At 38.5% G+C, this 23,416-nt stretch overlaps 1 protein-coding gene and 1 pseudogene across 2 annotated transcripts; both read left to right on the forward strand.

Annotated features, from left to right (window-relative positions):
- The first annotated feature begins 4,588 nt into the window (after nucleotides 1-4,588).
- On the forward strand, nucleotides 4,589-21,536 carry Plk4 (polo like kinase 4). 2 transcript variants are annotated; one of them, XM_020156181.2, is made up of 16 exons: nucleotides 4,589-4,847; nucleotides 5,367-5,462; nucleotides 6,264-6,359; nucleotides 6,567-6,681; nucleotides 8,956-9,973; nucleotides 10,864-10,964; nucleotides 12,949-13,301; nucleotides 14,246-14,350; nucleotides 14,771-14,873; nucleotides 15,409-15,558; nucleotides 16,222-16,355; nucleotides 16,447-16,538; nucleotides 16,670-16,817; nucleotides 17,560-17,694; nucleotides 19,191-19,297; nucleotides 20,914-21,536. In XM_020156181.2, the coding sequence occupies exons 1-16, from the start codon at nucleotides 4,818-4,820 to the stop codon at nucleotides 21,014-21,016; spliced, it is 2,886 nt and encodes a 961-aa protein (XP_020011770.1). In that variant the 5' UTR covers nucleotides 4,589-4,817; the 3' UTR covers nucleotides 21,017-21,536. The 2 variants fall into 2 exon arrangements, with proteins under 2 accessions (XP_020011770.1, XP_073897250.1); XM_074041149.1 differs by lacking the exons at nucleotides 17,560-17,694; nucleotides 19,191-19,297; nucleotides 20,914-21,536 and adding an exon at nucleotides 17,061-17,544.
- LOC141411154 (U6 spliceosomal RNA) lies at nucleotides 12,088-12,186 on the forward strand (annotated as a pseudogene).
- Nucleotides 21,537-23,416: the final 1,880 nt, after the last annotated feature.

Here is a 23,416-nt window from a genome sequence, read left to right on the forward strand (position 1 = left end):
CTTTATAAAAGTACCCAGCCTCTGGTATTGTTACAGCAGCACAAAATGGAATAATGTCAACCCTTCTTCTGATAATATGATGTGCAAATATTTTATCCCATCCTGTGACTGCCTTTTCACTTTATTGTTTCTTTTTCTACACAGACAAAAATAATGTGCAGTAAGGAAGCTTCTTCTTTGTTCCTATGGAAGGTACTATCTCTACCTTCAAAAGCTATTTGCTATACAGAAAAACCTTGAGAATATAGTTGGAAATACAGGGCAGTCTACTACCCACCTTTTATACCTGGAATTAAGCAAATATAGAAAACCTAGAAGGCTATCATGGTCTACCTTACATTTAGAATCTTTTACTCCAGCATGGTTTTGTAATATCAGTTGACATTTTCATTTTATAATACTAAAAAATAACTTAGTTGGGACTGAAGGTATGATTGAGTGGTAAAACGCCTGTTTTGTAAGAAAGTTCAAGCTCCACTCCCATCCCCCCCCAAAAAATAAGACTTACTGTGTTAGTGCTGCTACAACAAATTATCCTAAATTAGGTGGCTTATAAACAGAAGTTTATTTCCTACAGTTCTCAAAACTAGGAAGTCAATGATGAAGGCTCCTGGTGAGTTCTCGCTATGCCTCACATGGTGGAAGAAGGTCAGTGAGCTCCTTGGGCCTCTTTTATAAGGGCACTAATGTTTTCCTAAGAGCTCTAACCTCAAGGTAACTATTACCTTCCAATCCTTCAGACTGGAGCAATCATACAACTATCTCTATCAGAAAAGTCGTCAACTCTAGTATTGAGAACTGGCCAAAATTTTTCACTTCTAAAATTCTGGTTTTTGCTTGAAAGCTTGAATTTTATTATTGACCACAACTATTAACGGCTCTCATGATGTACTGGGAAAATTTCATGTCTATCAAATAACCAAGCCTAATGACTGTAGTTGCTTCTGACATCTGCTCAGGTAAAAAAGTACTTTTTGGGAAAATTATCTAGTTCAGTCCCAACTCAATCACATAAGTAATTTTTAAAGGATAACCAGTGTAGTTTGGTATGCAGCAGAAGTTCTTTGAACTTCATATTTTGTTACATAGAATGTTTTTTTAAAAAAATACATGTCTAAGGGTCAAGATTTAAGACTTCCTGCTTCACCAGAACATTCTTAAACTGACTTATTAAAAAGATACTAGTGCAATTGGGTGTCATTGCTATGAATCATGCCAAGGTCCCAGAAAATTTACATTGATAACACTGCTTTTTGCACCATCAATGCAAAAAATGTCAAGGCAGAAAAGCAAACAATATTATAAGAGTAACTTTGATGTATATGTGTATATATAAACAGGGTACATGGAAAATAAAAGTCATTTCATAAGATGGGAGACTGAGACATAAATATGCCAGTAATTTAATGTTAAATACACCTGGATTTCCAAGATGACTGGACAGAGTGGCCCAGCCCTAGCTTCCTCTGTAAACAACTTCAAAGTAGCAGGTGTGTAGCATTTTAAGGTGATGACTATGGGAGAACGAAGACTGGAAACCTGGGACAGCAGCAGAAAAAGAGAAATTTTACCCTAGTCTCTGCTACCCTGGCTCCACTGCTGAGGGAAGGGGAGTCTCTCCTCTGTAGGGATGAGGGAGAAAGCAGGAGTCCTAGCAGACTCTTGGCACACAGATGCTGGTAACCCCAGCCACTGGAACATGTCACAATCAGTACAGGCTGGCAACCCATGTGGCTAAGTGACCTCAAATCTGCACAGCAGCTGGGCTTTGGAGCAAGATCTCACCTCTCCCTGCAAACACCCATGGTGCCATCTTAAGAGCTATCTGAATTTGGACTGCTTTAGGGGTCAGACACAGCTGCCCATTCCCCTCTTTGGCCCTATACCACGTGACTTTAACTCAAACCCACTGAGTACCCTGCACACAAAGGGGAGTAGAGGATACTACCCTTGAGAATAGGAGATGGTCATCCCCCATCCCATGTGGACTTTCTGATGCCAGGGATGAAGGCAGGCACCCACACAGTTCCCACTGACCTTTCCTCCTGCAGGCCCTGCCCACAGGGACATGTTGAGGTAGCCTGAAGAAAAACATCCTCTCAGATGGTCACCCCCAACTCAACTTTGGTACTTTGACCAAAGATGAGAGAGGAGCTTTGCCAGGCTTCCCCCACATCCACTCCTGCACACTTGCTATTGAGCAGGCACTACAAAGGAGCTGGGGTCAGGAGAAAAGCTTCAGCTCTTCCCCCATCCCTGGGGCACATGGTCAAAGGAGGCCTGAAGAGGGATCTGCCAGACTCCGGCTGTGCCCCATTCACAATCCTGGGCAGACACTACAGCTAGAAGAATCATGGGGAAGAAAACCCCTGGCTGTCAGGCTGTAAGTGTACATGGCTGGGGGTGCCAAGGTTACACTCCTGGGAAGGCACTCCCACAGCCACAGAGCAGAATCTCAGTTTACCACCACATTCCAGTTTCTGGGAATGAGCCTCACAGAGGAGTGTTATGGTTCTGGCCACTGCCTCTCCTGTGAAGGGCTTGGGCCTGCACCACCAAAGTCAGTGAGAAAAGTGCTTCAGGCCCCTCACCACTCCTGGTGTTGCTGTCAGTGCCAGAGGCCCTGGCTAGTAACAAAACTAAAATCAACAGCATTCCCAATAGGGCCCTCTATGAGTAGCCACAAAATACCCTTCCTACACAGTGCTGTCTACACCACAACTGCCTAAACTCCTAGAGCTTAGCCATTCATTTTTCTTTTTTTTTTTTTTTTTTTTTTTTTGCGGTATGGGGGTTTAAACTCAGGGCCTACACCTTGAGCCACTCCACCAGCCCTTTTTTGTAATTTTTTTTTCAAGATAGGGTCTCACGAACTATTTGTCAGGGCTTGCTTTGAACCACAGGGACAATGGATTTCTGACTCAGACAAGGTACACACTTACTCACACGAAGTCACTAATCACAGCCAAAGATGCCACCTGGAAATGACACACTGCATAACAAGCCAATACCCTGAGACATATCTTCAAAAAAAGCCCACTCTATAAAAGTGGTAGAGCTATTTGATCCAACAGATCAATGTACAAGCACAAATATTTTTAAAAAACAAAACATGGCACCAAGAAAATCACTGTAGCGACAGATTCCAAGTAAGTCAAAACTGATGAAAAACCAGATAACTGAAGAGAATCAAGCTGAGCATGGTGGCACACATCCGTAATCCTAGCACTTGGGAGACAAGGCCAGAGGATCACAAGTTCAAGGCCAGCTTTACATAGTGAAACCCTTCCAAAGGGAAAAAAAAAACATCAAAATTTGGTTCTCTGAAAAGTAACAAAATTAACAAACCTTTAGTGAGCTAGATTAAAGAGAGGGAATCAGAAAAGATATAAATGATACAAATGGAAGGTGCACAATACTATGGGATGCTGAAGACGTTAAAAAAGATAGTCTGTCAAATGGTTTGATGAAATTCCTTTAAAAAATAAAATGTATGGAAAGCCTTAACTATTTTATAATTATACAAATTGGAAAGTAACATGAAGCTGATGGTGGACTTCTCCGCACAAAAAAACCACCCATAGTTACCCATGATTGACAATGGCCTTGGGAGAGCAAGGGGCCATTTAAGAACCTGCAAGTATATTGAAGAGACATCGGCACTCTGATTTCATTGCGTAATATTCACAATACCTAATATCTGGGATCAACCCAAGTGTCCATCACTGGAGGAATAAAGTGCTATGTAAAATGGACTACTATTCAGCCTTAAAAAAGAAAAATCCTGTCATTGAGGATGACCCTAGAGGACATTATGGTAAGTGAAATAAGCCAGACAGCGACATGCCACATGGTCTCAGTTATAAGAGCGAAGTGGGGGTTCCCAGGGCTGCAGAGGGGGCAAGGAGACTCGGGTTAAAAGACACAGTTCATGTAAGCCCGCAGCGGATTCCGGGAGCCCGGTGCGCACACGGCGCAAAGCATGTACACCGCGGAGAGCGGACGTCACTGTTCTCATCACGAAGTGGGTAAGAACACTGACGTGACTTAATTACTGCATAATGTATACAGTGCACACATCAGAACATTACATTGTATACCATCAGTATTACGATTTATTTGTCAAAAGAACACATACAAACACATCCGGGTATGGCGAGCAGAGCTCATCATACTAAACAAGCGCTATGAACTACATCCCCAGCCCCAATTTTTTAAAAAATTTGAAGTGTCAATTTGTTTCCATATTAACAGTTAAGAGAGATGTGAGTACCCCCAGAGAGAAGTATTTTATAATAGTCAAAATCCACTTAAGATGAGCATTCTAAAAGTGAGTCTGAAAACAAGAAAAAACAACTCCTTGGACCTTACGTATAAAAGCACAGTGCTCGGAAGCCCCGAGCTGGAGCGGGTTTTCAGGCCGAGAGGCAGGTGACCTCCCGGTCATAGGATGCCCTCGGAGGAGCGGACACACAGGGTACCAGACCCCAAGCCCCGGCGCTTTCCTTCGCGGCAGCCCCGTCGCCCGCGGCGGTCCGGACGCAGGGTCTGCGCGCGTGCGCGTGCGTCGTTACGTCACCGAGGCCCGGCTCGGACGCCACCGGCGGGAGTTTTTCAAAATGGGAGCCCAGAGGCACCGCCCAGGCCTCGGAAGGTGTCGGGGAGACCTTTCGGTGGCGTTGGTGTCGTCGCCGGGAGCGGCGGCCTAGAGAGCGGAGCCTGATGGGCGTCAAGACCTGCTGTTTGCTGGGGAGCGCTACCTCGAAGGCACTGCGCGGAGGGCCGAGCCCGGGCAGCCCCGGCCTAGGCCTGGGAAGATGGCGACCTGCATCGGGGAGAAGATCGAGGTGAGACCTCGGCGTCCGCACGGGCGCTGCAGGGACTCGAGGCCTCCGGGGAGGGCGAGCGGAGCTCCGGGCCGGCCGTGGGGGCGGAGTCGCCCGCTCAACCCGAGACCTGGGCGGGGGCGGGGGATGCCAGCTGCCACCTGTGGTCCCTCCCCCACTTCACCGCCCTCCGGTCCCGCCCGGGCTGCCGCGCTGAGCGGAGCAGGGCCGCCGAGGGCTGGCGGTTGGCTGCGGCGGGAACGGCGGCGGGAGCGCCGAGGCTGGGAGGCGGCGGGGAGCAGGTTTTGGGGCTCCGTCTCCAGCGCGGCCGAGGTGGGGAGCAGATCTTGGGGACCCCGTCTGAAGGCTGGAGAGCCCGCACGCACCGGCATGCCTTCCACCCCGCGCGCCTGCCGTGTAGAGGTGACGCCTGCTTGGACTCTTGTCACCTGCCCCTCGCGACCCACTCCTTTCCAGCCCCTGCCCGTCTTTCCTCCTCTCCTCTCCTGTGAGTCACCCACATTACGTTTAATTTTTAAGGACTTCAAGGTTGGAAATCTGCTGGGTAAAGGATCGTTTGCTGGCGTCTACAGAGCTGAGTCCATTCACACTGGTTTGGAAGTTGCCATCAAAATGGTAAGAATACGTTAGTCAGTGAGTGTTTCCCCTGTTCTTTGCAAGTAACCAGACAGGTGTGTTATTTGAGATGTCATAAACTCTTTACCTACCAGCCTCTGGGATTATGGTGGAAAAAATACATTGATACCCAAAAGACAGCAGTGCCAAGTCCAGTAGTTGAGTTTAAGAACGTTTTTGGACAGCTTGCCCTTGTTTAAGTGTTCTGTTGACATGGTATATGTTGTACTGATGCATACTTGGAGTAGTGGGTATAAATCAAAGAATTCTTTGTAACCGTAATACACCACTTGTGTATAGCTGTGTAACAATCCAAAATGTTATTCTTGTTAGAAGTCAGCCAAATGGGAGTAATGTAAACATAGGTAGATTAAGAATTGCCTTCCTAGTGATACAGCTTAGAGATAGAGTTGCCTGCCTAGTATGCCCAAGATCCTGAGGTTCCATCCCCAGCAGTGCAAAACAAAAGAAGAATTATTTGAGTTGGAAAAGGGAAAGGGAATTTTGTTTTAAAGTTGGCTAAATTTTTTTTGCGGGGCGGGAGGAGGGGGCTTCTTATGGATAAGATAGCTGTACTGTCAAATTATTTAAATGCAAAGAGAATATTAGAATGCATTGGGCAAACCTCCTGAGTGTCCACTGTGCTGAGCATTGTGCTGTGTGCATAGCAGGGAAAATAGATAACAGAGTAAGTTAACCTCAGACGTGTATGAGAACACTTCTTTCCTTTTCAAAGCTGACTTAACATTTTCATTTGATAGTTTGTCGTCAACATTTAAACTTCTCTGCTGTTATTTGTAGATAGATAAGAAAGCCATGTACACAGCTGGAATGGTGCAGCGAGTCCAAAATGAGGTGAAGATACATTGCCAATTGAAACATCCTTCTATCTTGGAGGTAAGGTGCAACTATTGCAGAAGTAGCTGAGAAAACTGAATTTTTTCCCCCACATTTTTCAGGTGCAGTCTTACTATGTAGCTGAAGACTCAAAATCTTTCTGCCTTAGCCTCCCAAGTGCTGGGATTACAGGTGTGACCCACCATGTCGCCCAGCTAAGGTTGCATTTTTATACATTATAATTTATTGCACCCTTTCACATTTCAGCTTTATAACTATTTCGAAGATAACAATTATGTGTACCTGGTATTAGAAATGTGCCATAATGGAGAAATGAACAGGTATCTAAAGAACAGAATGAAACCTTTCTCAGAAAGTGAAGGTAAGCTGCTTTCTCTTCTTCATCTTTTTTGTTTGGCAGATACACATTTTGCTTTTCAAACTATGGCTTTGAAGAATGTGCTGTTTTTAATGTTGAGTAAAACTGTTTCAATTACTATTTTTAGGCTAGAAAAGAATATTAACCCCCCACCAAAAAAGGCGTTATTTTATATGAACCACTTCAGTGTTACTGAAGTAAAGTGAGAAATTTGCTTCTGCCCCCAAAACACATTGTCATTTATAGCATTTGCTATAAATAGTAGCTATTTATTGGGTATCTTCAAATCCAGGAAGCTTTTTAGTATGCCATTGAGTATAACTTCTGAATCAAGCACAAATGGCCGTTGAAACCATTTATTACAGAAAATATGAAACATACACGTAGACTGCTATCCTGAGCTTCCTCGAGTTTATCACTCAGTGTCCAAAAACTTTTGAACTCATTTATACCTTTCTTACTCCCTTGACTCACTAGAGTATTTTGAAATAAATTATAGACATCTTTTGGCAGAACTAGGGTTTATAAACTCAGGATCTCGCACTTGCTAGGCAGACACACTATGGCTAAGCCAGTTATTTTTCAGATAGGGTCTCACGTTTTTGCCCAGGGTAGACTTCTGTCCTATTTATGCTTCCCACATAGCTAGGATGACAGGTGCATAAACAGCATGCCCAGATTATTACTGATTGACATGGGGGTCTCACAAACTTTATGCATAGGCTGGCTTTGAACCTTGATCCTCCCAATCTTTGCCTTAGGAGTAGCTGGGATTGCAGTTGTGAGCCACTGCACCTGGCCTAAAATATCTTTTTTTTTTTGCGGTATTGGGGTTTGAACCCAGGGCCTGCTCTGCCTCCTGAGTACCTAGGATTACAGGCATGAGCCTCCAGTGCCCAGCTCTGAAGTATCATTTTTTACCCACTGAATTGAGATAACCTAATGTTAAAGAGATGTTCATGAAAATATAGCCTTTTTAAGGGTAACTTGTAACTATGAAAATAAACTTTCTTATCCTATAATCTACTGATTCTACAACTTGAATGTACTATAGAGAAACACCCACACATATACACAAGAAAAAAAGCACCTACAAGAATGCTTATGACTATGATTTTGTAATCTTGAAATATCAGAAATGACCCAAATGTTCATCAATAGCAATTAAGTAAGTGCTATAGAAATATCTGTAAGAAATTCTGTAAAGTGGGAGAAAAATAAACAAGCTCTAAATATTGAAACCATTTTTCTATTTTAAAAGGATTTGTTACAGTGTGTCTAGATTGAAGTATGTAGGTATGGAGAAGAAAAGTGTAAAAGAATACATGCAAACTGGACAGGAAGACTTTTGGGAGTTGGAGAGACATCAAAGGAGCTTTATTTTATATTTTCTTTTTCTTTCTATGAATTGTTTATGCAATTGCAAATCATTATTTTTCCTAATTGTTATGGACTTCTGGTTACCCTAATGTTTATCCTAATCACTCAGTTGCTAATGAAATTTAGTTTTTCTTAACTATATGTAAAAAGCTCATTAGTTGGAAAGGGCAAAGATTAAAACAAGTAAATAGTTTTTAAAGGGAATTAGAAGATAATTATGAAATCACCAGAGTAATATTTTGGTTAGTTAACCTAATCTATAAGCTAGTATTTTAATGTAATACTCTGACATTTGTACTTGGGTTTCATAATGTAGTCTAAATGCTGAATCTTTGAGATTTTCTTTATCTTAATTTTATTTTATTTGTGGGTTTGAACTTGGCTTCATGCTTGCAAAGCACGCACTCTACTGCTTGAGCATACCTCCATTCCTTGTTGCTCAGGTTATTTGGAGATGGGGTCTCAGGAGCTATTTGCCCATGCTGGCCTTTAAATGGGACACTCCCAATCTCAACTTCTCAAGTAGCTAGTTCTACAGTTCTGAGCCAGAGGTGCTTAGCTTGAGATTTTTATTTTATGTTTTTGGTGGTACTGTGGTTTGAACTCCGGGCCTCAACTTCCTAAGCAGGCACTCTACCACTTGAGCCACTCTGCCAGTCCTTTTTTGTGTTGGCTGTTTTCGAGATAGGGTCTCAAGAACTATTTGCCCTCCTGATCTCTGCTTCCCAAATAGCTAGGACTACAGGTATGAGCCACTGCTTTTTTTTGGTTTTTTGGGGGGGCGGGGGCAGGTCGGTGGGACTGGGCTTTTAACTCAGGGCTTCACACTTGCAAAGCAGGACACGTTCAGTCCTGAGATTTTCTTAATTGTAAGTTCTCTTTTTTGCATCCTCATAGCGCGACAGTTCATGCACCAGATCATCACAGGAATGTTGTATCTGCATTCTCATGGCATACTACACCGGGACCTTACACTTTCTAACCTCTTACTCACTCGTAATATGAACATCAAGATTGCTGATTTTGGGTTGGCAACTCAGTTGAAAATGCCACACGAAAAGCACTATACACTGTGTGGAACTCCTAATTACATTTCACCAGAAATTGCAACTCGAAGTGCTCATGGACTTGAATCTGATGTTTGGTCCTTGGGCTGTATGTTTTATACATTACTTATTGGGAGACCACCTTTTGATACTGACACAGTCAAGAACACATTAAATAAAGTAGTACTGGCAGATTATGAAATGCCAACTTTTTTGTCAAGAGAGGCCAAGGACCTTATTCACCAATTACTTCGTAGAAATCCAGCAGATCGTTTAAATCTGTCTTCAGTATTGGACCATCCTTTTATGTCACAAAATTCAGCAAAAAGTAAAGATTTAGGAACTGTAGAAGACTCAATTGATAGTGGCCATGCCACAATTTCTACTGCAGTCACAGCTTCTTCAAGTTCCAGTGTGAGTGGGAGTTTATTTGACCGAAGAAGACTTTTGATTGGTCAGCCACTCCCAAATAAAATGACTGTATTTCCAAAGAATAAAAATACAAGTGACTTTTGTTCAGGCGATGGAAGCAGTCTGTGTCCTCAGTGGGGAGATCAAGAACAAGAAACCAGTCATAGTGGAAGGGGAAGAGTAATCGAAGGTGCAGAAGAAAGGCCCCATTCTCGATACCTTCGTAGGGCCCATTCCTCAGACCGATCCAGCGCTTCTGCTAGTCAGTCTCGAATGAAGACATACTCAATGGAGCGATGTCACTCAGCAGAGATGCTTTCAAAGCCCAAAATACCAGGAGTTGAGAAGAAAGAAAGATGCTCACACACAAGCAGCAATGCCGATGTTTTTCACTTCTTTAAAGAAAAGACATCCAGTAATTCTGGATCTTTTGAAAGAGCTGACAACAGTCAAACAGTGTAAGAATAATGCTGTGAAAAGCATTTCTTTTCTGGTAAACATTGTACTAGCACAGATAGGAAACTGCATCCATTAGAAGTAGGCTTACCAGGGCCATGAATGTATTTTCTTAAACACTGTCAGGTATTTCTGAGGCAATTCTCAATTGTAACTTTTCATTTCTTACAGGAAGAGAAGTAGAATAATAACTTTGAATTATGGTTAAGAGCTCTTAAAAGTGAGTGTAGCTATGTGTGGTGGTGCACACATATAGACCCAGAATTTGGGAGGCTGAGGCAGGAGGATCATGAGTTCGAGCCCAACCTGGGCTACATACTTAGTTAAAGGCCAGCTTGGACTACATGTAGTGAGACCCTGTCTCAGCCCCCTCGTGCCGTAAAAAAGTGAGTGTATACGTTCATGAATATCTTTACAGAGTGTTTAATTTAGGGATGCTTTTAGTTTCATTTTTTTATTTTAAAGGGAGCAGGTCTCCAGTGCAGAGTACCATATATTGAGTAAGTTTGATGCTAAAGTACTTAAATAACTACAAAGAGAGAAAAGATGAGCGTTGAGTGAGATTAATCATAGTCCTGAGTGTTGTAACAGAAAAACTAATTATGTAGTAGTTACTTCTCTGTCTCATCTTTTTATGACTTTTGTGCTTGAAATGTAATGTAAAAGGGCAATAGTCATATAGGAACAACAAAGTGCCGTGGCACTTTGGGGATTTAACTTTTTAGACAACTTATGCCGTTGGTTTGTGCAGTTAATTTTCAGGAATTCAAATCTCTCTTTTCTATTATTTCTACTTTTAAGGGAGTGCCCAGGTGCTAGGGATGTAGCTCTGTTGTAGAAAAGTTACTGGTCATTTTTTATTAGCTTATGGGATTCTTTTTTTCTTCTTTAGCTCCAATCATCTTTGTGTAGGAAAAACTCCTTTTCCCTTTTCAGAGCAGGCACCACAAATGGAAATGGTACAGCACTGGTTCGGGAATCTACAAGTGAATGGTGAGTGTTTAACAGAGGATTTCATGAAAACTCATGACCTGGATTTTTATTACCAAGCACTGCAGTTTTCTAGTTTTTTTCTTAGAAAACAAATTTCCAATAAATTTCAATGAAGCTATTCAATAAAGCTACCATAATGTAACACTTTAAATATTTTAAATATTTACTATAAGTCAGCTACTATGCTCATTCAACTTATTTGATTAAGTTGAGGAAGATTCGGCCAACCTTCTCTTCCAGTTGAGGTCATGCCTAGCCCTATATCCCCATGCTTTACTACCGTGGCATGAAGCAGCCAGGGTTCTAATGCAAGGAGCCTTGGCTCAGGAGCTTTGCTCCTAAGCCTTCTACTCTTGGAGCTTCTCTGTTAGGAGCAGCTTCTCTCAGTGCCCATGAAATAATCAAAAGCAGAAGCCGATATGAACGTTGTAATCTACTAGTGAGACTTCACAAAAATATGCAGCCATTAAAACCTAGGCCTTTTTAAGCAGCTGTCACTCATGTTATTACAGAGTGAAGATTAAGCACTCCTCATTAATGAGCACAACACTCACAGAAGGTGGGCTGGTAAATAATGATGGGAAGAAGAGGGCATGAAAAGAAACAGACGGAGTGGAGGAGGTCATTTCTAACCAAGTATTGTATTCAGACAATAAGAGTGCTTAATGTGGTAACTTAAGCAGAGTTGTGATGTCATCTCAAATCCATTTCTCTTTTTTCAAAAGAGATGTATTGATTTTCAGATGCTAAAAGGGAGTTAATCTTCCTGTGTACCTGTTGAAGGTAATTCATGTTTGATTTTTAAACTGTAAAGCTGCCATGTATGTAATCTTGCACTTTCATTTTCGTTTGGTAATATGGACTTGTCTGAGATGGAGATAGTAGTGCTGCTGTATTTTAAAGTATTTTACTTGATACAGAGTTTTTTTGTCATAAGAGTAGGGAGAAAGGTTTACAAAGTCACTTAAAAAATTGTGTTACACAAAGTTTTAGAGTCTAGTATTGAAAACTTGTAGTTTTATATAATTATTTAAGACCCTTTAAAATAATAATGTGAACTCTAAAATTGTGTGAAATGTAAATTGGTAAAATTCAGTAAGAGCTTTGAAAAAATTTCAATGCAGTGCTTCAGCAGAACAAATACTAAAATTGGAACGATAAGAGATTAGCATGGCCTCTGTACAAGGATGACATGCAAATTCATGAAGTGTTCCATATTTAAAATATGTATTTATGTATGTATCAGTGCAAATGCATGTGCAATAGTACTTAATAGTACTATACATAGTACTTAATATATACAATATTAAGTACTAATAGCATTAAAGTTATTTATATGGTGTGTTGCTTTTAGTTGCACATTTTCTAAGTGAAGATGAAGTAGGCAGTCCTGAGCTTAAAGGGAATAAATTTATATACTTTTTTTTATATAGAATGATTGTCTGGAAAGTCTTCTCAAATTGGCTTTCTTTGGAACAAAAGCTTAGAATTAGTAGGTGATTGTAGCATCTAGTTTTTGCCTTAATAGAAACACTCATTTCATGTTACTATCTTTACCTAGTCTTAGGAATACTAAAGGTATTTCCCCAATCTGACTTAAAATGTCCTTTCTTAAAGTTACTTTTTTTTTTTTTTTTTGGCCATACGTCACACTACTCATTTATTAAGAAAATTAGGAACACTTTAGTTTTTTACTAATTTCATTTTAAAATAAACATTGTGTATATTTAAAGTATATAGCACTGTTACAACCTAGATCTGTATATCACAGCGGTTACTGTAGTGGGACAGATTAACCTAGCTATCATATCCCATAGTAATAGACATTTTCCCTCTTTGGCAAGAGCAGATGTAATGTGCTGAGTTAGCAAAACTCCTGAGTATAATACGCTATTTTACTAAACTTTTTTTTTTTTTAATGCTATTAAAATCATGGTTATGTTGCTTTCTAGTTCACTAAACTGCTTTTTCAATGTGTCTATAGCTCATTTAAGAGAAACTGAGCACAGCAGAGATTTCCACGGCTATCCAGATTTGCCAAAGGATGCATCAAGAAATGCTTGGGCTGATTCAAGAGCCAAAAAGAGCGCTAATACTTCTGAAAATACACACCCTGTGAAACAGATGGGTTCTGTGAAACACATAGCTGGACTCCACAGTAAACATGAGATGATACAGCAGGAACTGATATTTGGCTTAGATCCTCTTTCTGAACAAAGCAAGACTCGGGTTCTGGAGTCAGCATTGGGTAATCAGAAGCGCACATTACGAAGCATTACAGCTCCTTTGGTTGCTCACAGGTTAAAACCAATCAGACAGAAAACCAAAAAGGCAGTGGTATGTCTATTACTTTTCTAAGTTACTATTTGATATTTTTCCTAAAATACAATTCTTATAATTTTCCTTGATTTTGGAGTATATATATGATACACTTATTTAATGAAAAGATGGAGTATTTGTGGAAAAATAGGTCTCATTTCCTTCTAGCTTTTTTTGTTTGTTTTTTTTGAGATAGAGTCTCTGCTCTGTAGCTCAGGCTGGCCTCAAGCTCTTGATCCTCCTGGCTCAATTTCCCAAGTGCTGGGATTACAGGCATGTACCATCACACCCTCTAGCTTTTTAAGAATGGTGAATTGATACTGATAAGTGCTGAGTTTTAAATTAATTGATTTTTATAAAGTAATATTTGAATGAAAAGCATTTAAAAATGTTGACTGTACTGATAAGTATTTTATTCATAATTCTAATCAGTGAATTGGTATTACCCCTTTGCTTTAGTTTTTGTTTCTATATTCAGTCTCATCAAAAAAATAAATTAGAAAATATCTCTTTAATAACTGAAACTTTCAAAAAATGAGTATGGACATTTATGTTTAGAATTTTAAAAAAATTATTTTGAAGTGGGAATGGTGATTTTTTTTTTTTTTTTTTTGTCTTTAATTCCATCTTGTTGTGTGTGTTCCCTCCTTGCATCTCCTTTCACCTAGTCTTGCCTTTGTTGGTTTGCTATTGTCTTTCACAGTCCCCTTTCTCCACCCTACCTTCTGCTTTTTTTTTTGCTCATTGGTTATCTCACACTTCATTATACATTAATACTTTGCACCTTCTGGCTCCCAATTGTGCTCAAGTGTACCTCCAGTCTGACTATTGAAGTGAAGCAGCTGCTTGATTTTGGCGTTAATACTCATTTCTGCTATGGTTAAGTGCTTTTAAGTATCATGAGTGTGGGAGATGTTCCAGTAAATAGACAGTTTTTACTGATTTTTTGTTTCTTTCTGTAGGTGAGCATACTTGATTCGGAGGAGGTGTGTGTGGAGCTCCTAAAAGAGTGTACCTCTGAAGAGTATGTGAAGGAAGTTCTTCAAATATCTAGTGATGGAAATATGGTAATGTGTGGTCCTTGTAACTCAAATTGTCACTTAAGCAGTTAGCATTCCAGTTCATTTTCCAGTAAGATAATGTTATGATAGAGTCTCTGGAATTCAAAGACTGGAATAGCATACTCAGCATATGTAGTAAATTAGTTCAGTCTTTAAATTAATTACAAGGCTGGGGTTATATAGTTCAGTGGAGTCTTTGTCTGCTATGCACAAGGCGTTGAGTTTGATCCCCAACTTCCATAGAAAGATAAGAAGAATTTTAACTAGTAACAAAATCTAAAGTCTTGGTTTATAAGTTTAAAGGGGAAAAAGTTATGTTTTTTATATTTATGTTTTAGATATATTTTTTATTTACTTTTTATAGTTACACAAAATACAGTACTCTAACTTAATGGCATATAATTAGAAATGTTAAATTTTTGGCAGATCACTATTTATTATCCAAATGATGGAAGAGGCTTTCCTCTTACTGATAGACCACCAGCACCTACTGATAACTTCAGCAGGTACAGCTTTGACAGTTTACCAGGTATGTGAACTTACCAGGTATGTCACATGTTACACAGATATAACTTGTGTTGTGCACACCTGCCAGAATCTCAGTACTTGGGAGGCTAAGGCAGAAGGATCATGAGTTCAAAGCTAGACCTTGTCTTTAAAAAAAATATGTATATATACAAAAAACACCAAACATAATATGTGTACTTGTTTAATTAATAATTTAGCTAGAATCTTGTTACAAAATTCAATATGAACTGTCTAGTCTTGGCCTTTTGAAATCATTGCTGTGATTTCACAATCGTGATTGTGACTAACCAGATTGGATTTCTGATTCAGCTTTTAGATATTATGAATTAGGGAAATAAGTACTGAATAATAGTGCAACTTTATTGAAAACCTATCTGAAATCAAAACAGAGAAAACTATGTGTCAAGTTGGACTTGGGCCGGGGCTCAAGCAGTAGAGTTGCCTAGCAGGCACAAGGCCCTGAGTTCAAACCCCAGTACTGCCCTCCCCCCAAAAAAAACAACTGTATGTAATATTAGGTAATTTTTTCCCCTTAGAAAAATACTGGCGAAAATATCAATATGCTTCCAGATTTGTACAACTTGTAAGATCTAAATCTCCCAAAATCACTTATTTTACAAGATATGCTAAATGTATTTTGATGGAGAATTCTCCTGGAGCAGATTTCGAGGTTTGGTTTTATGATGGTAAGTACTATTTAGAAACAGTATTTTTTTCCTTTTGTTTGTAATTTAGAGGCTGTATTTTTTCTTTAATTCAAAACAGAAAGTTGTACAGGTGTTTGTTATCTCTATACATGTAATAAACCATACAGCAAGTATACTAAGTCAGATTATGCTAACCACAGTTCATTTCCAGACATGCCTTCCCGTAAACAGCTGTGCTCTGTATGTCATGGTAGTCCACCTTACCAACTAGCTCTACATACAGAATAGTGGTATAAACATTGTGTGAAATAATAACCCTGTTTCTTATTAGAAACTCAAATGGCCATATACCAAACTATGAGGATTATAAGTGTGGCAAAAAGATAATGTGCAAGAGTTTCATTCTCTACATATTCCACAAAAATGATTTACATGTTAGTTGTAAATCTTCCTCTTAAAGGGATACACATGCACACCTGTCACACAGGAGCATATGAGAGCCGTGTTTTTTTTTTAATATAAAAGTTTAAGACTTAATGTGCTAAACACAAAAAATGGTTGGCCTGTATTGATTTTGAGAGTCTTATTTTGTTAATGGTCAATAAATGAATATACATGAGACCTTGATCTGAGAGCCATGATAATGAATACAAATCTGTGAATGGTAAAAAAAATGACAAACGTTTTCTGCTTTCTTTTTAGGAGCAAAAATACATAAAACAGAAGATTTAATTCAAGTGATAGAAAAGACTGGAAAATCTTACACTTTAAAAAATGAAAATGAAGTTACTAGTTTGAAAGATGAAATAAGAATGTATATGGACCATGCTAATGAGGTACATTCTTGCTTGAAGGTTTTTACCAATTAATAATGTTTCAGATTAAAGAAGTAAAACATTGACAGAAAGCACTCTTCTCCTGAAATAGGGTCATCGTATTTGTTTAGCGCTGGAATCTGTAATTTCAGAAGAGGAAAAGAAAAGTAGAAGTACTTCCTTTTTCCCAATAATTGTAGGAAGGTAAGTGTTTGAAAATTTTAAACATACTGCTAAAATGTGTAAGTTATGTTTTTTAAAATACTGTTTGCATTATAAACATTCTTTGGTTTTCTGTACATTGAAAGCTTTAAGGGAATATATTTCTCCTTCAGAAAACCTAGTAGTACTGCTTCACCCAAGGCCTTATCACCTCCTCCTCCTGTGGATGCAGACTGCTCAATGAGAGGCAGACCATCTTTGGATAAATTGATCACAGACTGTGCTGCTTCTCCAACACAGGCACAAATACTTAATCCCTCTGTAAGTAAAGACGTCACTTGTGTATTTTAGGCACCCTTCATATAAAGTTGAAATGCAGGACTGAGGGGACCTGAGTTCAGTGATAGAGCACCTGGTTAGCATGGGTAAGACTCTGGGTTTGATCTCCAACATAGATAGATTAGATTAGATAGATTGATCTCCAGCATAGATAGATAGGTAGGCAGACAGACAGACAGGAAGAAAGCCTTGCTGTGACTTTACCGTTTCCTACCTATTTTCTAGCCTCATCCTGAACTACTTTATCCCACACTATCTGCTTGAGCCTCAAGGCCTTCTTCACATCTTCGAAAAGGTCCTTCACATGGTGTTCACTTGACCTAGTAACGTGTGCAGCTTGATTTTTACTAGTAGTATATCACTGACTGCCTAGATCTCCATGACAGGCTCATCAACTATCATGCCAATGAAAAGTACATGTTAATGTGGAATTCAGCATTAACGTCGTAACATGGGATGTGGGTGTGTGTACTCACTATTTATGTACTCTGATTTGTGGCTGTGAAAAAGTAATGCCTTGGGAAATTAAGAAAATGAAAACAGTACATGTGTGATATTTTTTCTCTTCCGTATTTTTCTTACTCTTAATGATATGGTTGGTATTTTAATTTTAGAATTAAAATTGTCTTTAAAAATGATTTTAAGCTCATAAAAATCCAGTACTTTTCTACTTTTGCTAAAGTTGGCTTATTAATAATACCTTTCTGTGCTTTCTTGTTTGCAGTTAGTTGGAACTGAAGGACTTGGCCATACAGTTTCAGAAACAGCCATGTCTTCCAGTAGTCTAAAAGATTGTCTACCTAAATCAGCACAACTTTTGAAATCTGTTTTTGTGAAGAATGTTGGTTGGGCTACACAGGTGAGAAGTTTCTAGGAAGGTGAATTTTCTCAGTATGAATTTCCTTTGTTTTCTTGCTGATTAGACAATTGTCCAAAAATATAAATTATTTTATTTTCTCTTTACTGGGAAGTTTTTATACTTTCTCACTTTGTTTATTAAAACTTTTAATATTTTTATTTGTATATAATGGAAAACTTCAGATACTGTTAGTAACAGGTTGCCTGGTAAGGATTGTGTGTCCTTTTTGCTAATTGTTTTTAAACAGATCATGATAATTTGTTACCGTGAGGAGTGAGAATGATCTCCAGGGTTTCTTAAATTTAGAAACTTTATAATGTGTATGACTAGAGTACCTTTCATTTGAAAAAAGAAGGAAAAGATTGGTACTTTCATATTAAGTCAACATTGAATTTCAAACTTACAGAATTTTATGTAGATGGAAACCCCTATACGGGTGTATTCTCTAAAGGCTTGAAGCTTAGAGACTTTTGATCATGGCACTTAGAATTTTACTTATCACTGAGGTAAGATGCACTCTAGTACTTTATGGACTTAGGTAACATTTGTTGAGTACGTGTTGTGTGGTTTGTGGTTTTCATATGCATTGTATGATTTATCCTCCAAAATAACCTAGTAAAGCTGATGCTATTTCCTTTTAAAGATGGTAAAATTAATAGTTCAATGGAGTAGACTCACTTGTCAGATCCTACAGTACTTGTAAGTGGGCAGAATGTGGATGAAAGCTTCTGTTCGTTTGATCCCAGTGTCCATGATTTTTCCCTTGTCTGTACCATGTGTCTTCATCACGTTTTGAGTGACAAATTATAAATATTAATGACTAAAAGAAGTTTCAAAGGTTAAGCTACAACGTCATCAGGCAAGGGATAAATTCTTGTGCCCTAAGGTCAAACAGTGTTGCTTTTATTTCCTGGGATCCTGGGTAAGACAGAAAAGAAGAAAGAGAAAAAAAAAAAAAACCTGCTCAGATAATCTCATGTAAATTAGTGGCAATAGGGTTCATTTATAATCAGATTAAATGTTACAGTGCCTTAGCTATTAAAGAAATGATAGAAAAGATGTGAATATTCTCAGTTCTTTGACTGTTACAGACTAAATTTGTAGTTGCTGGACAGCGTTGTTTTATTTATTGTTTTCTGTTTTTTATTTGAGACAGTCTTACTATGTAGCCAGGCTGGCCTGGGTCTTAAGCTCCTCTTGCCTCAGCTTCTCCAGTGCTGGGATTGCACGTGTGGGCCGCCACACCTGACTCAGAGTTGTTTTAAAAACCTGTACACAGTTTTTTAAAAACGTGGTGGTGCATGACTGTGGTCTCAGCACTCAAGAAGGAGCTGCAAAAGGATTGTAAATTTGAGGCAGCCTCAGCTATTCAGTGAGATCCTTTCTGAAAGAATGAATGGATGATGAATGTATAAGTTAATGAAAGAAACGAATTGTAGAAAATTTGGTCAGATTCTCTACCATACAGTCATTTTGTGTACTTATTATTTTTCTAGTTAACTAGTGGAGCTGTGTGGGTTCAGTTTAATGATGGGTCACAGTTGGTTGTTCAAGCAGGAGTATCTTCTATCAGTTATACATCACCAAATGGTCAAACAACTAGGTAAGTTCTTAAAATGTTGGTTGAGCCTTTTTGCTATAATTTTGATTTTATAAAGTTACTCTTTATTTTGATAGTTACTGTTTTAACTGCTCGTTATTCTTAGCACTTCATATAGTCTTTAATACACATTTGAAGATTTAAATACATTAGTGCAAAGCAGTTGATGTGAATAATCCACCCATAATGCACTCAAGTGGTTAGATTCCTTGTAGCCTTATTCTGAAACAATAAAGGTAGTCCCTTTCAGCATGGACTTCTAAGTTGAAAGTTGTAAACCTAAACTATTTACTTAAAAGAACATAGAAACAAGAAAGATTTTTTAAAGAGATCATTTGACTGCTTTTCCAAATGAAAGGCTGTATCCCTCAATGTAAATAGATTATTTGAAAGACTTTTCAAATGTAAACAGGCAGCCCTTCATATACACAGGTTCCTCATTCAAGGTGTCAACCAAAGATGAAAAATATTTGAAAAAAAAAATATGTGTGTACTGCATATGTACAGGATTTTCTTTCCCTAAACAGCACAGTATAGCTATTTACACAGAATTTAGATTGAATCTGGTACTAGCAAGGAATCTGAGATTGAAAGTATATGGGAAGAGGTGGGCTTGGTGGTACACAACTATAATCCAGCTCTTCAGGAGGCAGATGCAAAAGGATTGCGAGTTTGAGGCCATCTGGGGCAAACATAATAGCAAGACCCTGTCTCAAAAACAATAGGCCTGGGGTGTCAGGGGTAGCTCAAGTGGTAAAATGCTTGCCTAGTGTGCAAGAGGCCCCGAGTTCAGTCCTCAGCATTGCAAAATCAAAAACAGAACAGAGACGTATATGGGAGGGTGTGTCCAGGCCATAAATAAATCGTATGCCATTTATATAAAGGACTTTGCATCCTCTGATTTTGGTATCCTGGGTGATTTTGGAACCAGTGCTCAGAGTATTTGTTCCATATGAATGTGCATAGCAGACATTGTGTCAGAAGTAAGCCTGGCATCGCTGGAAAAGTCATGTGGTTTCCACATTTAAGCCCTAACTTACTAAAAAGGGGTGGCAATGCCAATACTCAGAGAAGAGCTGATTGCAGTGAAGTACTGGACATGCACAGTTTGCTGTTTTGTTTTTGTTCAGTGGGTTTGTGTGCAATACCATCACCAGAGCCATCGCTATGCTGAGGCTCTGCTGGAGGCACTTCCAGTGCTGCAAGCACGATGGTGCAGATGTAAAGTGAGTAGAGCACTGGCCCTGTAACCTGACTTGCTGTGGTCACTTTGAAATTATGACCATGTAATAGAAGTATATATAGAAGCTTAGCTTTGTGTGTGTTCTTTAGCATGAAGGTCTTCCATTAATGTAGATTCTAGATTTACAGCTTACTTTAGAAATTATAAATTCAGTTGCAGTTTTTTTTTAATCAAATTTTGTTATTTAAATATAGAAGTTGCTCTATTTTTAAAGAAACAAATTGGATATGCTTCCCTTGATTTAGCTATCTACTTATAGATGTATTTTCTTAAACTGCCTCTATCTTTGAAAAATTACTAAAAAAAATATGTTTTCCAGTATTCTCATAAGAACCAAATAATTATGTTTTTATGTATTTTCTTTTGCTTCACTTAGGTATGGAGAAAATGAGAAATTACCAGAATACATTAAACAGAAATTGCAGTGTCTTTCTTCCATCCTTTTGATGTTTTCTAACCCTGTTCCTAATTTTCATTGATTAAAAACTTCTTCCAGATATCTATGTTTAATAAATAACTTTTTGGTTGGCTTTCAAGTAAAGTGACTTTTTTTAAGTTTAATATGATTATTTCAGAAAGCCTTTCTACTAAACAGACTATTCACCTGTATCTTAGAGGATATATGCTGAGAGAACAAAGTAAAATGAAATTTAAGTCCGCTACCAAATGTAGTGGTCAGAAAGTAAGATAGGACATCCACCTTTGTTCCAAGGACTGACTGTATTCTTGTACATGTATTTAACATTTTCTAAAGCAAAAAATATGTTGTGTGGTGTGTTTGTGCCTTTTTTTTTGTTTTCCCTACTTCTCAGACATGTTGAGAATCATGGACAAAACATGCTGTCATCTCAGAACTTTTGAACATGTAAATAATGTATATTTGTTATAAGTAACATGTAAACATGTATATTTGTTCTATATTTATTTTTGTAGCACCAGTGTCTGATGACACATTTCTGCAAATGCATTTTATAAAAAAATAAATGCAGTGATAAGTTACTTCATCTTTGATGTATTTAATTAAGTACTTACAAAAGTTACTGTGAAGTAATTCTTAAATTTTGTTGCTTGTTGAGAAGGAACAAAGTTTAGAAATTGTTTGGCTTTGCTTTTGGCAATACTGGGGTTTGAACTTGGCCTCACACTTGCTAGGTAGGCGCTCTACCATGTAAGCCACTTGGCCAGCTCGTGGAGGAGCCAACTTTATAAATTTGTAAGTAGTAGGCATCATTTCTCTGCTTGTATCTGAAAATACCTGCGTGTTTTCCAGTAATATGTACTTACATTTTTAACACCAAAGAACATCATGATGCAGTTAATTAGCATGAAATAAAAGACTAGATGACTCTGGGATAGATGTTCCTAATGGAAACTAGGCCTTATTGTATTTCAGTATGAATGAAGTATGATAAGGGCTATTTAACCTAGTACTCTTTGCTGGTTTTCTAGTCAGGAAAATACTGGTAAGTAGGCAAGTAAGCAATCACAATTACTCAACATTGTTTGGAGGGTTTTACCTTAGGTAGTGAGAAGAAAAAAGTAATTTTATTTACAAATAAATTTTTTTTAAAGCCCAATAGAAAAATGGACAAAAGATAGTTCAGAAAGGAAGAAATCTATATGGTCCACAGACTCAACTTCATTAAAGATGGAGAAATGCAAAAGTAAGAGAATCAGGCTGGGGAAGTTGCTCAAGTGCACTTGCCTAGCAAATGCCAGAGCCTGAGTTCAAATCCAGTAACACACACACACACACAAATTCTAGCTAAATTTCATTTATTTGCAGCACTTGGGTTTGAACTTGGGACTTGACACTTGCTAGTAGATATTCGTACTGCTTGAGCCTCTCTGCCAACCCCTCCCTAAATTTTAAAGATAAACACATTTTTCCTTTGTCAGAACTAGATGTACCTTGCATTATCCCTTTCTCTGCGCCTTTTTCAGATACAGGCTTAGATTGTTTCTGTCTCTATGAGTTTTTTATACATTGTAGCTGAATTCTTAATGCAATTTAGTAACTTCTATAGCCTAATTCGATTATAATTTCACTGATCTTCTTTGGGAGAGGAGTAAAATAGTAATTTAATATTCAGTGTTTACATCACCAGGAGTATAAAAATATTCACAGCTGGGCTATATGTACTAGACTGGAATTGAATTTCTTCAAAACTTTTTTAATGGAGTTATTTTGCTTTGCTTCAATATGTCATGTCATCTATGTCTTTTGTTGTTCCTTTTCTCCTCCCCTTTGGTGACATTGCCAATTTCCTTTTCCTTGTGTCCTAGTTGCTGGGTGGTTTTCCAGTGTGGATGAAGTACAGTTTATCATCTATAGCCAGTGGCCAGCTTAGTTTCTAGATTGCCTGAAATCACACTACTGTGAACATGTTCTGGACACAAGTATTGAGGGTTTTTATCAGAAGTGAATTGCTAGATCTTAGAGGTTATGGTCTCAAGCTTTAGTAGATATTTTTTACACTTCCACCTGCAGCTATCAAAGTGTATGTTCTACACTCTCACCAGTACTTGGTGTTGTTTTATGTAGTGTCTTTTTTAAAATTACTGCCAATTTGGGATAGAGCTCTATCTAGCTCATTGGTGGATCACTTGCCTAGCAAACCAAGGCCCTGCCAGCACTGAATAAAACTGTACAAAAACAAATTTATTGCCAGTTTGACAAGCACAGTGTATCACTGTGGTTTTAATTTGCATTATTTCCCTCATTACTGAATTAGTTGATGATGATACTTTTTACTGGATGTCTCTACTTCTGTGAGTCATGTTACTGTCCTTTGCCTATTTTCCTATGGGGTGTCTGTGGTTTTTAACAGTGCTCTGTATGTATCCTTTGAGACTATTGATACTTGCAAAAAACTTCT

The sequence above is a fragment of the Castor canadensis genome, chromosome 9, assembly GCF_047511655.1.
Source record: "Castor canadensis chromosome 9, mCasCan1.hap1v2, whole genome shotgun sequence".
NCBI lineage: Eukaryota > Metazoa > Chordata > Mammalia > Rodentia > Castoridae > Castor > Castor canadensis.

What these genes read in the sequence shown, in the direction of transcription:
- Plk4 (XM_020156181.2), top strand. Translation starts at nt 4,818, where the DNA reads ATGGCGACCTGCATCGGGGAGAAGATCGAG. An exon ending in TATCTAGTGATGGAAATATG is followed by an intron (nt 14,351 to 14,770) that starts GTAATGTGTGGT and finishes AATTTTTGGCAG; the next exon opens with ATCACTATTTATTATCCAAA. An exon ending in CCAAATGGTCAAACAACTAG is followed by an intron (nt 19,298 to 20,913) that starts GTAAGTTCTTAA and finishes TGCTTCACTTAG; the next exon opens with GTATGGAGAAAATGAGAAAT.